The sequence below is a fragment of the Salmo trutta genome, chromosome 2 (genome assembly GCF_901001165.1).
Source record: "Salmo trutta chromosome 2, fSalTru1.1, whole genome shotgun sequence".
In the NCBI taxonomy this organism is placed as follows: Eukaryota; Metazoa; Chordata; class Actinopteri; order Salmoniformes; family Salmonidae; genus Salmo; species Salmo trutta.
Genome location: NC_042958.1, coordinates 9,423,276 through 9,436,181, shown reverse-complemented (window position 1 = coordinate 9,436,181; position 12,906 = coordinate 9,423,276). Strand labels below are relative to the sequence as shown.

At 41.4% G+C, this 12,906-nt stretch overlaps 1 protein-coding gene across 2 annotated transcripts in view; it reads left to right on the top strand.

Moving 5' to 3' along the window:
- The first annotated feature begins 3,472 nt into the window (after positions 1-3,472).
- Positions 3,473-12,906, top strand: part of LOC115150111 (laminin subunit alpha-1) — a 94,898-nt gene continuing 85,464 nt past the window's right edge. For both annotated transcript variants that reach the window (XM_029693056.1, XM_029693047.1), the window contains exon 1: positions 3,473-3,746. In XM_029693056.1, the coding sequence (XP_029548916.1) occupies positions 3,683-3,746 (64 nt within the window). In that variant the 5' untranslated portion in view covers positions 3,473-3,682. The remainder of the gene's footprint in view (positions 3,747-12,906) is intronic.

Below are 12,906 nucleotides of genomic sequence, written 5' to 3'. Positions count from 1 at the left end.
TTGGAAAATGCCATGGATACCCCCACTCTCAACTTAAACTGGTGACTGAACTAAGATTTGTTAAAGGCAATGGTATTTCTGTTGTGATTAGTTGTGTAGTTTTGGGTACCGGTAGTTAGGAGTACGGCAAACACCTTATTTCTTTGGTTCCTCAATATACATTTACCATATTACAATGTAGGCTATGTGTTACAGCACTACTTTTGGTGTGCCCCTCATGAATTGCTCTTGAGAAAATTTCATGTAATTATCCCCTCCAAAGTTGATATCAGATTTTTGCCCCTGGTAGGAGGGCCAAGAGACCAGAGGTGGCAGAATAGAGTACTCATGTTGGGGTGTAGGGTTTGAACATAACCTGAAGATAGAGAGGGGCAGTTCCTCTTGCTGCCCCGTAGACAAGTACCATGGTCTTGTAGTGGATGCGAGCTTCGACTGGAAGCCAGTGGACTATGCTGAGGAGTGGGGTGACATGGGAGAACTTGGGAAGGTTGAACACCAGGCGGGCTGCAGCATTCTGGATAAGTTGCAGGGGTTTGATGGCACAAGCGGAGAGCCCAGCTAACAGCGAGTTGCAGCAGTCCAGACAGGAGATTACCACTAGAGGGTTTTGTTAACACTAGAGGGCATGAGTTACAATAACATGCCTTTTAGTTAGACAAACCCTAACAGAAACATGTTTAATTGTATTGGTATCAACAGATACTGTAGATAACAATACTTCCAAGTAACAGGGGTTATTCTCAGTAACCCATTGGTTCTGAACATGCAATTCTAATATCGGAATAATACTGTGTCTTTGGAGCTCGCATGCCTCTATCATCTCCTCTGTATGACAGATAAGGCCTATCCAGACTCTCTCTGACCTTCTGCTGTTTATAAACTGAATGTTCCAGTCGCTTGTAGATGACCACGCTCTGAAGTCCTAACATAGATGTCTCTTCTGGTTGGAGCAATGATATAGTACACCTGCTTCTACCCCTTATCCCTTTAACAATAGAACCAATAGTGCTGTCTGTCTGCTCTGCTCTGTCTGTCCTGTCTGTCCTGTCTATCTGTCCTGTCTGTCCTGTCCTGTCTATCTGTCATGTCTGTCCTGTCTATCTGTCTGTCTGTCTGTCCTGTCTATCTGTCTGTCCTGTCTGTCCTGTCTGTCTGTCCTGTCTATCTCGCATGTCTGTCCTGTCTGTCTGTCCTGTCTATCTGTCCTGTCTGTCCTGTCCTGTCTATCTGTCATGTCTGTCCTGTCTGTCTGTCCTGTCTCTGTCATGTCTGTCCTGTCTATCTGTCTGTCTGTCTGTCCTGTCTATCTGTCTGTCTGTCCTGTCTGTCCTGTCCTGTCTCTTTGTCATGTCTGTCCTGTCTGTCCTGTCTCTGTCTGTCTGTCTGTCTGTCTGTCTGTCTGTCTGTCCTGTCTATCTGTCTGCCCTTTCCTGTCTATCTGTCATGTCTGTCCTGTCTGTCTGTCCTGTCTCTGTCATGTCTGTCCTGTCTGTCCTGTCCTGTCTGTGTCAATAGGGGTTATGTTCATTGCTCCTCATATTTATACATACGCCCACTACCATGACCTTTCCTCAGTCTGGCCTAATAAGTTCCTCCCTGACAGAAGCTGCTGTAGATACAGATACAGACTAAACAACCTGGTTAAAACATGCCTCCCTAAAACGGTCCATCTGGTTCCCCTAGTATCTCCACCAAGGAGGAGCCTGGTTATACTAAACAAGCCGGTGAAGTCCGTAGACTGGAATCACTGGATGCCTTAACTCTATAGGGGAGTTTCACGTTACAATGTATTATTTTATTTTACCTTTATTTAACTGTAACCATACAATATATTGGTGTTGGCTGCTCCTGTGTTGTTCCATAAAAGCCTAACACATTATATGATGCCCTGGTTTACAGGAATATTTACAGGAATAGTTACAGGAATAGGTGTTGTCGTAAGGGTATGTTCATGCTTTGCAGGCTTATTAGTCACTCATTGTCTATGCACAGAAGTAAAATAGGACATTATTACACGTGATAATCTATACCTTAGGAGGTTGGTGGCCCCTTAATTGGGGAGAATGGGCTCGTAGTAATGACTGGAATTAGTGGAATGGTATCAAATACATCAAACACATGGTCTCCAGGTGTTTGATGCCATTCCATTTGCTCCGTTCCGGCCATTATTATGATCCGTTCTGCCCTCAGCAGCCTCATTTGATCTGTACGATTAATAATCATGTCTGTTATGTCTCTGTCCTCTGGTATCGCCATGTACAATGGCAAGGCCTTTCTTCTTGAAAAGGGACTTTCTGAAAAAAGTCACTAAAGTCATTGACTCTACAAAAAGGGTGAGGACGTTGCCTCGTTAAAACATTGCAGAGATCCTTTCCATAAAATAATTTAATACAAGTCCGACAGGAATGCATTTATGGGAGGAGCTGTCTGTAATTATAGAATTATAGAATGTGAATGTGGCTAGACTTGAATAGTTGATTCAGTAGTCTATTACTGCAGTACTGTAGGCCTTAACATTCCCACCCATTTTCATTACATCCACGTGAGGGCAGTATACACACACTCCTGACCACATTATGACACTCAATTTAGCTGACAAAAGTCACTTAGAAATTCTCCACATGACGGTTTCTTGTCATTGTTGGTAGCTGGCCATGCAGAATGACAACTCAAGGACTTCTGCCCCATTGAAGAGTACAGATCGTATTTGTGATGATGTCAGCTAAGCCATCTATAATCATTGAAAAGTTTAAAGTAGTAGTTTTTGGAAGATGTATAGGTAAATGGATCAAATGTTCCTTTTGTTATCGCTGTGATATCCACAGGTATAAATTGCTTCGTTTTGTTTTGCTTTGTTGAAATTAGTCTGGAAGACACGTTTCCAATGTTTCATACAAACATAGGCCTGTATTAAATGTTTAGTACAGTTGGTTGTGATTATTGAATGCCCTGCATAACTTTGATGGAATAAGGCACTGCTGCTTTCCATTCCAGTATCACAATCATGGTTCAATATTTACATGGGCTTTAGTGTATCATCAGCAGAATAACAGTATCTGGTGTACTGTAGGCTACTGCTATGTAAATCGCGCAGCGTATCCCTCTGCTTGTATAAAGGTTAAACAGATACCTTTTTTACAAGTTGTAGAATTTGGTGTAATAATCCAATTACAACGACTGTTTGCCAAGTTGTGAAGCGTAGTTGAATATCCAAACTGCATGATATATTTTATGTAGGATGTTGACGTAATTAAATCATCAAACAGACTACAGGCTGCTAGGTAGACTACATTAAACAATGATCATTAAACACAAAACAGTGTACATTTGTAAAGGTCAGAACAATTTTAATTTGTAAAGAGTAGTTAAGAGTAAAAGGCAGCGATGATAAAATCTCGACAAATTTGGTCAACCCCCCCCGCACCTCACCAAATGGTACGGTCCAGCCAGGACTTTGTAACGGGACGACAGAACAACGTTTAGATGAAGTTAGCTGAATGAGAGAGGGGAGAGGAGAGTGGAACAGGGCTACACACTGAACAGATGACAGAGAGAGACCATAGGCGAAACGAATGTGCATGACAACTTTAGGCTATAAATTCCTGTAAACATAAGAAAATATATCCCTAAATTAATATTGGAGACATTTATTAGAAGCCGAAGTCCACATGTGTTGTGAAAGATGAGGCTCTTTTGCTGTGCAATTGTGCTGCTATGGGCATCCTCCGCGGAGTGCCAGCAAAGAGGTGAGCTGGAAATAATCTCTTTCCTATTGACTGCATTTTCACTCATTCAGCACGAGGTCTCACTGCGTCCGAGGCAAAGCATTTTCTATTCTAAAAGCAATGTATGGGATATGCACTTTAATTTATGTAGAGCATACGTGGACGATTAGGAATAGTAGATGTATCTGTGTTGATAGAACGCATTTTGAGTAATTACTATTTACTGTTTTTTTACATTTGCCAGATTAAAACAGAAATAGGCTAACATGTATTTCATAAATTGAGTGAAAGGTAATGTGTCTTGGTGTTGAAATTGCAGACAATAATTCAGCCATTAGTTTACAATTACAAACAGGAGCATTCTATGTCATTACAAAGTATTCTAAGCATTTTTAATACAACCAGTTGCATCACCAGGCACCAGGAGACTAATATCACTGGCCAATCTACATGATAGTTACTTTGTTAAACCGTTAGTTCTCACCTTGAGAGAAATTCCGGGCCATTGTCATTGAAATGGTTTACAATTGCTGACGCCTCTTTCTCCAAAGCACAGTCACGCTAACATACTAGGGTCGCCTCAAGGCCCAATTCAATTCCTCTAATTGCAACAACAATCATCAGTAGAAAATGTTTGAGGTGCAGATTTTAGGTTTCAAATAGACCAGCTTTCATTACATTCCCTTATGGTTTGACTTCTTTTTAAAAAAAATTTTACATTACATTGGAATCAAGATCAGATGTTGATGTGCTGTGTAACTTGTCCCCCCCCATTCAATTCAATACATTTAAGAAACACTTTTAATTGAATTGATATTCTTGAATACTGAATACTCGCTTGCTTGTAGAAGGCTTCTTCTCAAAACTAATTGGACAAGCTTCTACCTATACTTGTTGGCATAACCATGTTGGGGATCTCCATATCCCACAATTGCTTATATTAAATTGTAGGGCTGTCAAATGATACATTTTTTAAATCAAGTTAATTGCATGTTTTTCTGTAGTTAACTACTGTATGAATAATATATATATATATATTATTTTGTTAATTGTTCAAATTTGACCCTAATTAAATGCCCACACCAGTTTTTCAAGCTAAAAGACGATGGCCAGAGCTTAACCATGGTGTTGCACAACAATGTAGGTCAATCAGTCATAGTTTTAGTCAAAGTATGATATATTTGGGCTTGAAGTGACAAACCCGAACTGCCCGCTTCGTGCAAATTCGTACCGATGCCTTGTCTTTTCCTATGAAATGAGGTGTAAATGATTTTTATCCTACGTTTCGTTTTAGGGCTGGGTTTTATTTGAATGGTACCACCCACCAGCGTGGCATTGTTGATTAATCAGAAACACCTGCAAATTTTACCAGTCATTGAGCAACAGATCATCTTTGGCTACAGCAAAGATGGTGGGTACAGTGCATTCGGAAAGTATTCAGACCCCTTTACTTTTTCACATTTTGTTACCTTACAGCCTTATTCTAAAATGGAGTAAATAGTTTTTACCCCCTTATCAATCTACAAACAATACCCCAAAATGACAAAGCAAAAACAGGTTTTTAGATCTTTTTGCAAATGTAAAAAAAAATTCTAACTGAAATATCACATTTACATGAGTATTCAAACCCTTTACTCAACACTTGGTTGAAGCACCTTTGGCAACGATTACAGCCTCGAGTCTTGGTATGATTCTACAAGTTTGGCACACCTCTATTTGGGGAGTTTCTCACATTCTTCTCTGCAGATCCTCTCAACCTCTGTCAGGTTGGATGGGGAGCGTCCCTGAACAGCTATTTTCAGGTCTCTCCAGAGATGTTCGATCGGGTTCAAGTCGGGGCTCTGGCTGGGCCACTCAAGGACATTCAGAGACTTGTCCCAAAGCCACTCCTGCATTGTCTTGGCAGTGTGCTTAGGGTCGTTGTCCTGTTGGAAGGTGAACCTTCTCTCCAGTTTGACGTCCTGAGTGCTCTGGAGCAGGTTTTCATCAAGGATCTCTCTGTACTTCATCTTTCCCTTGATCCTGACTAGTCTCCCAGTCCCAGCCACTGAAAAACATCCCCACAGCATGATGCTGCCACCACCATGCTTCACCGTAGGGATGGTGCCAGGTTTTCTCCAGACGTGACACTTGGCATTCAAGCCAAAGAGTTCAATGTTGGATTCATCAGACCAGAGAATCTTGTTTCTCATGGTCTGAGAGTCCTTCAGGTGCCTTTTGGCAAACTCCAAGCGGGCTGTTACGTGCCTTTTACTGAGGAGTTGCTTCCATCTGGCCACTCTACCATAAAGGCCTGATTGGTGGAGTGCTGCAGAGATGATTGTCCTTCTGGAAGGTTCTCCCATCTCCGCAGAGGACTTTGAGGCTCTGTCAGAGCGACCATCAGGTTCTTGGTCACCTCCCTGACCAAGTCCCTTCTCCCCCGATTGCTCAGTTTGCCCGGGCGGCCAACTCTAGGAAGAGTCTTGATGGTTCCTAACTTCTTCCATTTAAGAATGATGGAGGCCACTGTGTTCTTGGGGACCTTCAATGCTGCAGAAATGTGTTGGTACCCTTCCCCAGATCTGTGCCTCAACACAATCCTGTCTCAGAGCTTTACAGACAATTCCTTCAATCTTATGGCTTGGTTTTTGCTCTGACATGCACTGTCAACTTTTGGGCCTTATATAGACAGGTGTATGCCTTTCCAAATCATGTCCAGTCAATTGAATTTACCACAGGTGGACTCCGATCAAGGATGATTCAAGGATGATCAATGGAAACAGGATGCACCTGAGCTCAATTTTGAGTCTCATAGCAAAGGGTCAAAATACTTATGTAAGTAAGGTATTTAATTTATTTTATTTTATTTAAATTAGCAAAAAATTCTTAACCTGTTTTCAGTTTGTTGTTATGGGGTATTGCGTGTAGATTGATGAGGAAAAATTATTTCATACATTTTAGAATTAGGCTGTACCATATCAAAATGTGAAAAAAGTCAAGGGGTCTGAATACTTTCCGAATGCACTAACGCTTTTGAGCCATGGAGCAAATAGGGGGCACATACTAAAGCAATTGTACACGAGAGGGCGTGCTAAACTACTTTTTTAGCATTCCTGTGCTGCGGTCATAGGTACGAGGCAGAGTCCCGACACATCTATGTATGCTAGCCATGCCGGCTGGCCGTTCATTCTATAGGTTAGGTTACCAGAGACGCGACGCAGTTGCTAAGTCTTTTTGTCTTTTTGACCCAGTTGTTCTGTAACGCGGGTCGTATAAAGGGGACCAAGGCGCAGCGTGTAGAGTGCTCATTTTTTTACTTTAATGAAGACACTTAAACAAAACAACAAAACGACAGCCAACAGTTCCGTCAGGTACACTTGACAAAACAGAAAACAACTACCCACAAAAACCCAGGAAGAAAAACCCCTACTTAAATATGATCTCCAATCAGAGGCAACGAGCACCAGCTTCCTCCAATTGGAGATCAACCCAAAAAACAACAACATAGAAATAGAAAACCTAGAACACAAACATAGAAATAGAATACATAGAAAAACACAAAACACCCCCTGTCACGCCCTGACCTACTCTACTATAGAAAATTACATCTTACTAGGGTTAGGACGTGACACATTTGTTCTAAATGTTCAATTGCCATGCTGGCTGGCAATGCTTTTATCCCTTGCTTGCTAGCTAGCGAACTTCGGCTAACACAGTCATGTCAATCCGTGCAGCTAGAATAACAGAAAAGTAGCAGCATTTTTTATTTTAAATGATTCTACAGATAACAGACAGAACAGGTAGAGGGCAGAACACACGGATTGCCTACCAAATCAAACCCACCTCAACCCTCCCATGCTCTAACAGAGCCCCACCCCAAAACCAGACTTAAAGCAGGCATGATATACAATGAGTAATATAATCAAATAGTAAAAAAAAAGATATTATAAAACAAAAAGTTTAAAAAAGAGTAAAAATAATGACACAGCTAGCAAAAGTGACCGAGCAAGCAGCTGTCCCTCTCATGATATTAGGCCTAGCCATGTAAAGTCAGGTGGGAAAAGGGTAGATGACAGATTACAATAGCAACTGATCCAATAATTTATTTTCTCCAAAAACAGCAAATACAAAACCCAAAAGTTGAAGAAGAATAAAAAACATAAACGAACAAAACTCTGAAGTCTGTTATGAAAAAGAACCCCCCCTGGTCACCTAATAGAACAAGGTAACCACTAATCCCCATGTGAAGAAATCCACACATAATGTGCTTGTAGTGGGGCACATTAAACCTATCGAGTAGATAGCCCTGCTGAAATAGTGAAAGGATTTAAAACAAATTGCGCATAGTAAATAAATAAGAAATACTTATTTACAACAATTTACAATTTAGGCTGTTTTAAAAGAAAGTATAAAACATTTGATAAATCACATATTACAGCAATACCACTAAATTAGCAGCAACGTCTTTAAAGAATTGACATAACTTCATTATAGAACTGTGCTTTATCTACCCTGGATATGGGCACCATCGAGAAATAGTAATGAGCAGCTTCATGGTAATAAAATAAAACGTTAAACCAAAAGGAGAATTGACTCACCAGAACTAAGGCCCTAACGTTACCTAATAATAACAATATCAACTGATACCACTGGCAACGCTATACACTATCTACAAACCAGAGACTGAGTCTGCAGTGGTAGACACATTCGTCCATTACCCTAATCGCCAAATAGATGAACATTCAGCCATTTGCTTCGTTCGACCTCGGTAGAATGTTCACCTTTACAAAGGCCATCACCTTATGGGGGTTATGGGGGTCTTGGAACGTATGTTATACGGAGCCGTGCAGGAAATGCCACAACATACTGAACGTCGGTCCGTCCACGGAGCAGACTCTTGATATCGTTGAAAGTGACACGGGCACAAGCAACGCTGTGGACATAATCTGGGAAGATAGAGATGGGTGCTCCGTTACATTGAAGTGGGACAAATTCTCTGGCATGCCAAAGAACATCAATACAATCCTGATAGTAGTGTAGGTTAGCCACAATGATGCAAGCTTTTCTGCCAGGCTTTCTTTCTTGAGAGCCTCGATGTGAGCTGTCTACAAGGACGTCTTTATTCAATTTGAGGGCTTCCTTCAATAACTTTGAGACTGATGAAGTAGAACTTGAGCCCGGGTCCTCAGCTACCCCCATGATCCTGATATTGGATCTTTGCATATAACCTTGTAAATGTATGCATTGTTCCTTAAGGCTAGCCACATAAGTTTCAAGCTTCTTAACCATGATTTTTAGTGTAGTCATGTCGTCTGAGCATTTTGACAAGCCTTGTTCCGTGTCGGAGACAGTTTTCTTTACTGTTTCCAGTTCACTACAAACCATTGCTGTATGCTTTGCGAGTTCCTTCTTGACTGCTTGTAACTCCAACTTAATAAAACGTAAATCCTCACTGAGCGCCCCCTTGAGTTCCGACTTGATTATAGATTAAATGCCCACTCTGAGGGAGGCAACAATCTCTGCTTTCAAATCCTCTGTGTTAATTTTTTCGCAGAGCCGAGGGGAGGAGCCGCTGCTCCCACTTGTCTTGGGCCTAAGTGTTTTCTCTTTTGTCAGTGACTCCACTGAACTTAAAGTTTTGCAGGTTATACGCCATTTATGCATTAAAACAAAAATAAAAGTTGAACAGAGTAAAGCACGCCATTCAAAGGCTGTGTTTCCTAGTTCTTTTTGGGTCAAAGCGCAAAATAAGTATTAAATAAATACAATTTCAGCAGGAGCTTGGAAAAACATGACCTACTATGTGGCTTGCTCACTAGCGCCCCCCGCATTTCATTTTGTTTGACCTGTTTTTCTATTGACATTTCTATGTGTGTCACAGTATCTAACGAAGGTGGCGCCCCTCCTCGGTCGGGCGGCGCTCGCCGGTCGTCGTCGCCGGCCTATTAGCTGCCACCGATCGTTGTTTCTGTGTCTGTTGGTTTTGTCTGTCTATCCCGCACCTGTTTTGTGTTTGTCATTAGTGGGGGGTTATTTAATGTGTATTTTCAGTTGGGGTTCTCGTGCGGGATTGTTCATTTGTTCACGAAGGACAGTTGTATTGTATCCGATTAAGAAGTCATTATATTGCCGGGCTGCGCCCCGCGCGCTGTTTGTTTTTTCAGTGCGCTTCTTTGTTTTTATTGAGAAAAGTGTTTTCTCCTGGCGGACTTCGCCACACGCCCTGTGCCCAACGGCTATTACGACTGGTATTTCTTATTAAAACTCAGTTGCTCCGGCCCTCTGTCTCCTGCTCCTGATTTCACATATCTACTGGTCCTAGACGCTCGTGACAATGTGTATATATTTATATCCATAAAACAGAAAACAATATTCCCATTTTTGCGTCATAGGCTTACCCGTGCTAAACAGGTTTTTTTAGTATGGCTTAGAACACATCTCAACCAATCACAATGCTTGTTTTGACCAACCTGTTGTAGAATTATGTTTTTTCACCGTCAAATTATCATAATCCATTTGATAATTTGTCACGTTTTTTCAGTACTCCAAAAAAGTTAATTTTATAAATGTTAAAACTGCGTGTGTTATGATTGCATTTTGGAACCTCGCCAACCCTGTTGCCCCAAGATGAATGGTTTTAACCGCATTCCACTGCTTTGATTGGTGCAGCTAGAAATCACAAGTGTCTATCCTATAATGAATAAGCACCGGCGAAAGACGATTCCACAAACTTGTTTATCTATTTTGTGCTGTTGTTACATCAAGTATTGATGTTTCGTTTCATGTCCGATGTGCTCATGATGCATCATGAGCAAAGTCATTGTAGCCTATCATTGCACTTCCCCTAGCTGTGAGAACCATGGCATCATGAGCCTACCAAAGGTTGCACCGTGTCCATTACAATGTAGAAAACACGTGTCTAGTCAGGCTATTCATATGACCAGAGCTTCATCTTATTCTTTTTATTTCTATGGCGGATTTGCGACCACAATTTTGGAAGATACCAACCCTTTGGCGATTACAATAGATGGCAAATTTAAAGATAGTGGTTTCGCCAATCCATTTTTGGCACAGTTTTCCCTACATGCTTATGGCAAATCCAGCTCCAGTACCAGCCATAGCCTAGCTGGCTAATCTTTTGAATAAGGTGAAGCAACAGATAATGTTAGTTAGCTAGATAAGGTTAGCATGCTAGTTAGCTACACTGATAGCTCCCTACTTGTTGTTATTTCTCCACTCCATGTGAAAATCACCCACAACGATGGCAATGTACTCCTAATTATCCCATTTTCCAAAATGATGCATCGAGAAGATTGAAAGACTACTAGTTTTTCATTAAACTGCCTTTTTCGTCCTCATGCGAGAAATTAGAAGCCACAGCAGCCATTTTGGAATTGCAACCTTATTGGCTGACTATCCTTTGTTGTTCAACACGACGTCACGTGCATTCCAAAATGTATTTCAATCTTCTTGATGTATCATTTTGGAGGATGCGATAATTAGGAGTACAGCGCCATCGGCCATCCCTGGATTGAAGTACATTTTCCGAGCCATATCTAATGCCAGCACCGCGCTGTCCTGATCATGGCAGCCAGACATTCTGAACTTACAGGGAATATGTATTTACATCGACGTAAGATCGGGATCTTAAGGCTAGCTTTACTGCAGCTGCTAGCCGCAGAGACCGAGAGCGCCAAGTGCATTGTGTGTTGCACTCAAAAGTGAGCTGTGTTACATAAAGGCATGGACACACCGGTAGTGTTTGCCGGCCGTGACGAGTACTTAGCACCTTTGAACAGAGTGCTGTCCATAATTTGGAAACCGACTATAGAATCCAGAGAAAATCTCAGCAGTTAGATGTCCACCAGCGGGTGGTCCCTAAAACACACCACACTGAACGAACGGCAGATGAACAGCAGATCAACATTCGGTGCGGTGTGTGTTCCCTAACACTTTTCCCTCAGGGAAATGATCAACCTCGTAGGCTGAAACTACTGTCCTTACTGCTGCTGATCTAACTACTGGGACTGCTTCGTCTGATCTGCTAAATTCTTTGAAGTAAAGAAGGGTTATAAATGTAATCACAAGTCACCCTCTCATCTCAATTTTCCAGGCTTCAGTATTTGAAATAAATGGCTTACTCTATAGGCAGATGCAATAGTGGAATTGCACATGTTTCTTTTGAGTCTGATAGCCTATGCGTTAAGTTGTGTCAATACCAGAAATGTGAGCTTCTACAGCTTCTACTGCTGGATCTAGACACACCTGGCTCAATATTAGGATGAGGTTGAAGGAGTAAAAGTCAATGTTTTAAAATAAGACATGTAGGCTTTGGTTAAAGTCAAAATCCCACAGTGGTGCGGTGCTATAAGTGAAAATTCATCTTTCTCTCAGGTGCAGGGTGAAAATGCTAAATGGACCCCCTCACACTGCTTTCTACCAAAATGTTTTACGTCAAAGTGGTGCTAACTTTGTTACCTGACAATACACTGTAAAAGTCAGACACAATAGGAAAACGTTACAATCCTCTCCAATCTGACGTTTCTTAATTTGTATAATAGACTAATATTTAGAGGTAATAATAACTAGAATAACATCAATGAAATGCTACTGATAATAATGAAGTGTAATGGAAATAGTGAAGTTGCAGAGAACCCCCCCCCCCGCTCGGTGACCGCGTACATTGGCCATGCCAATTACCATAACCTCAAATTCCTTCTTTTTTTTCTTCTCAAAGTTGCCAAAAGAGTGAGTCAATGAAACCAGATCATAGTCACTGTGTCGGGTTTTCGAGACTATTGACTGTGAGGGGGAGGTTTACTCAAAATATTACGAGCAACAAATTTCCAAATAAACTCCCTGTCTTAAGATTTGTATTTTTACTAAAATATATGATTTACTCATATGTTCCACACAGAGAATGCATTGATCAGTTGAAATATTTGTACTGTTTAATCAATACACCATCACTATTTACACAACATTCTTTGCTAAGCCGAGTGCCCTGAGCGTTGAGTAACGCTACCTGAACTGCTGAACTGGTAGCTGGCTAACATCTTCAGCCACGGACAGCATTTTTACCTTATCAACCCAGATGTTATCTACCAGTGAACTGTTGAAATGTTAGTCTTTTGTGTTCAGTGACAGTGGCATTCCAAAGATGGCAGCCGCTCAGCAGAAGCCGCTCCTGGGTAAGGCT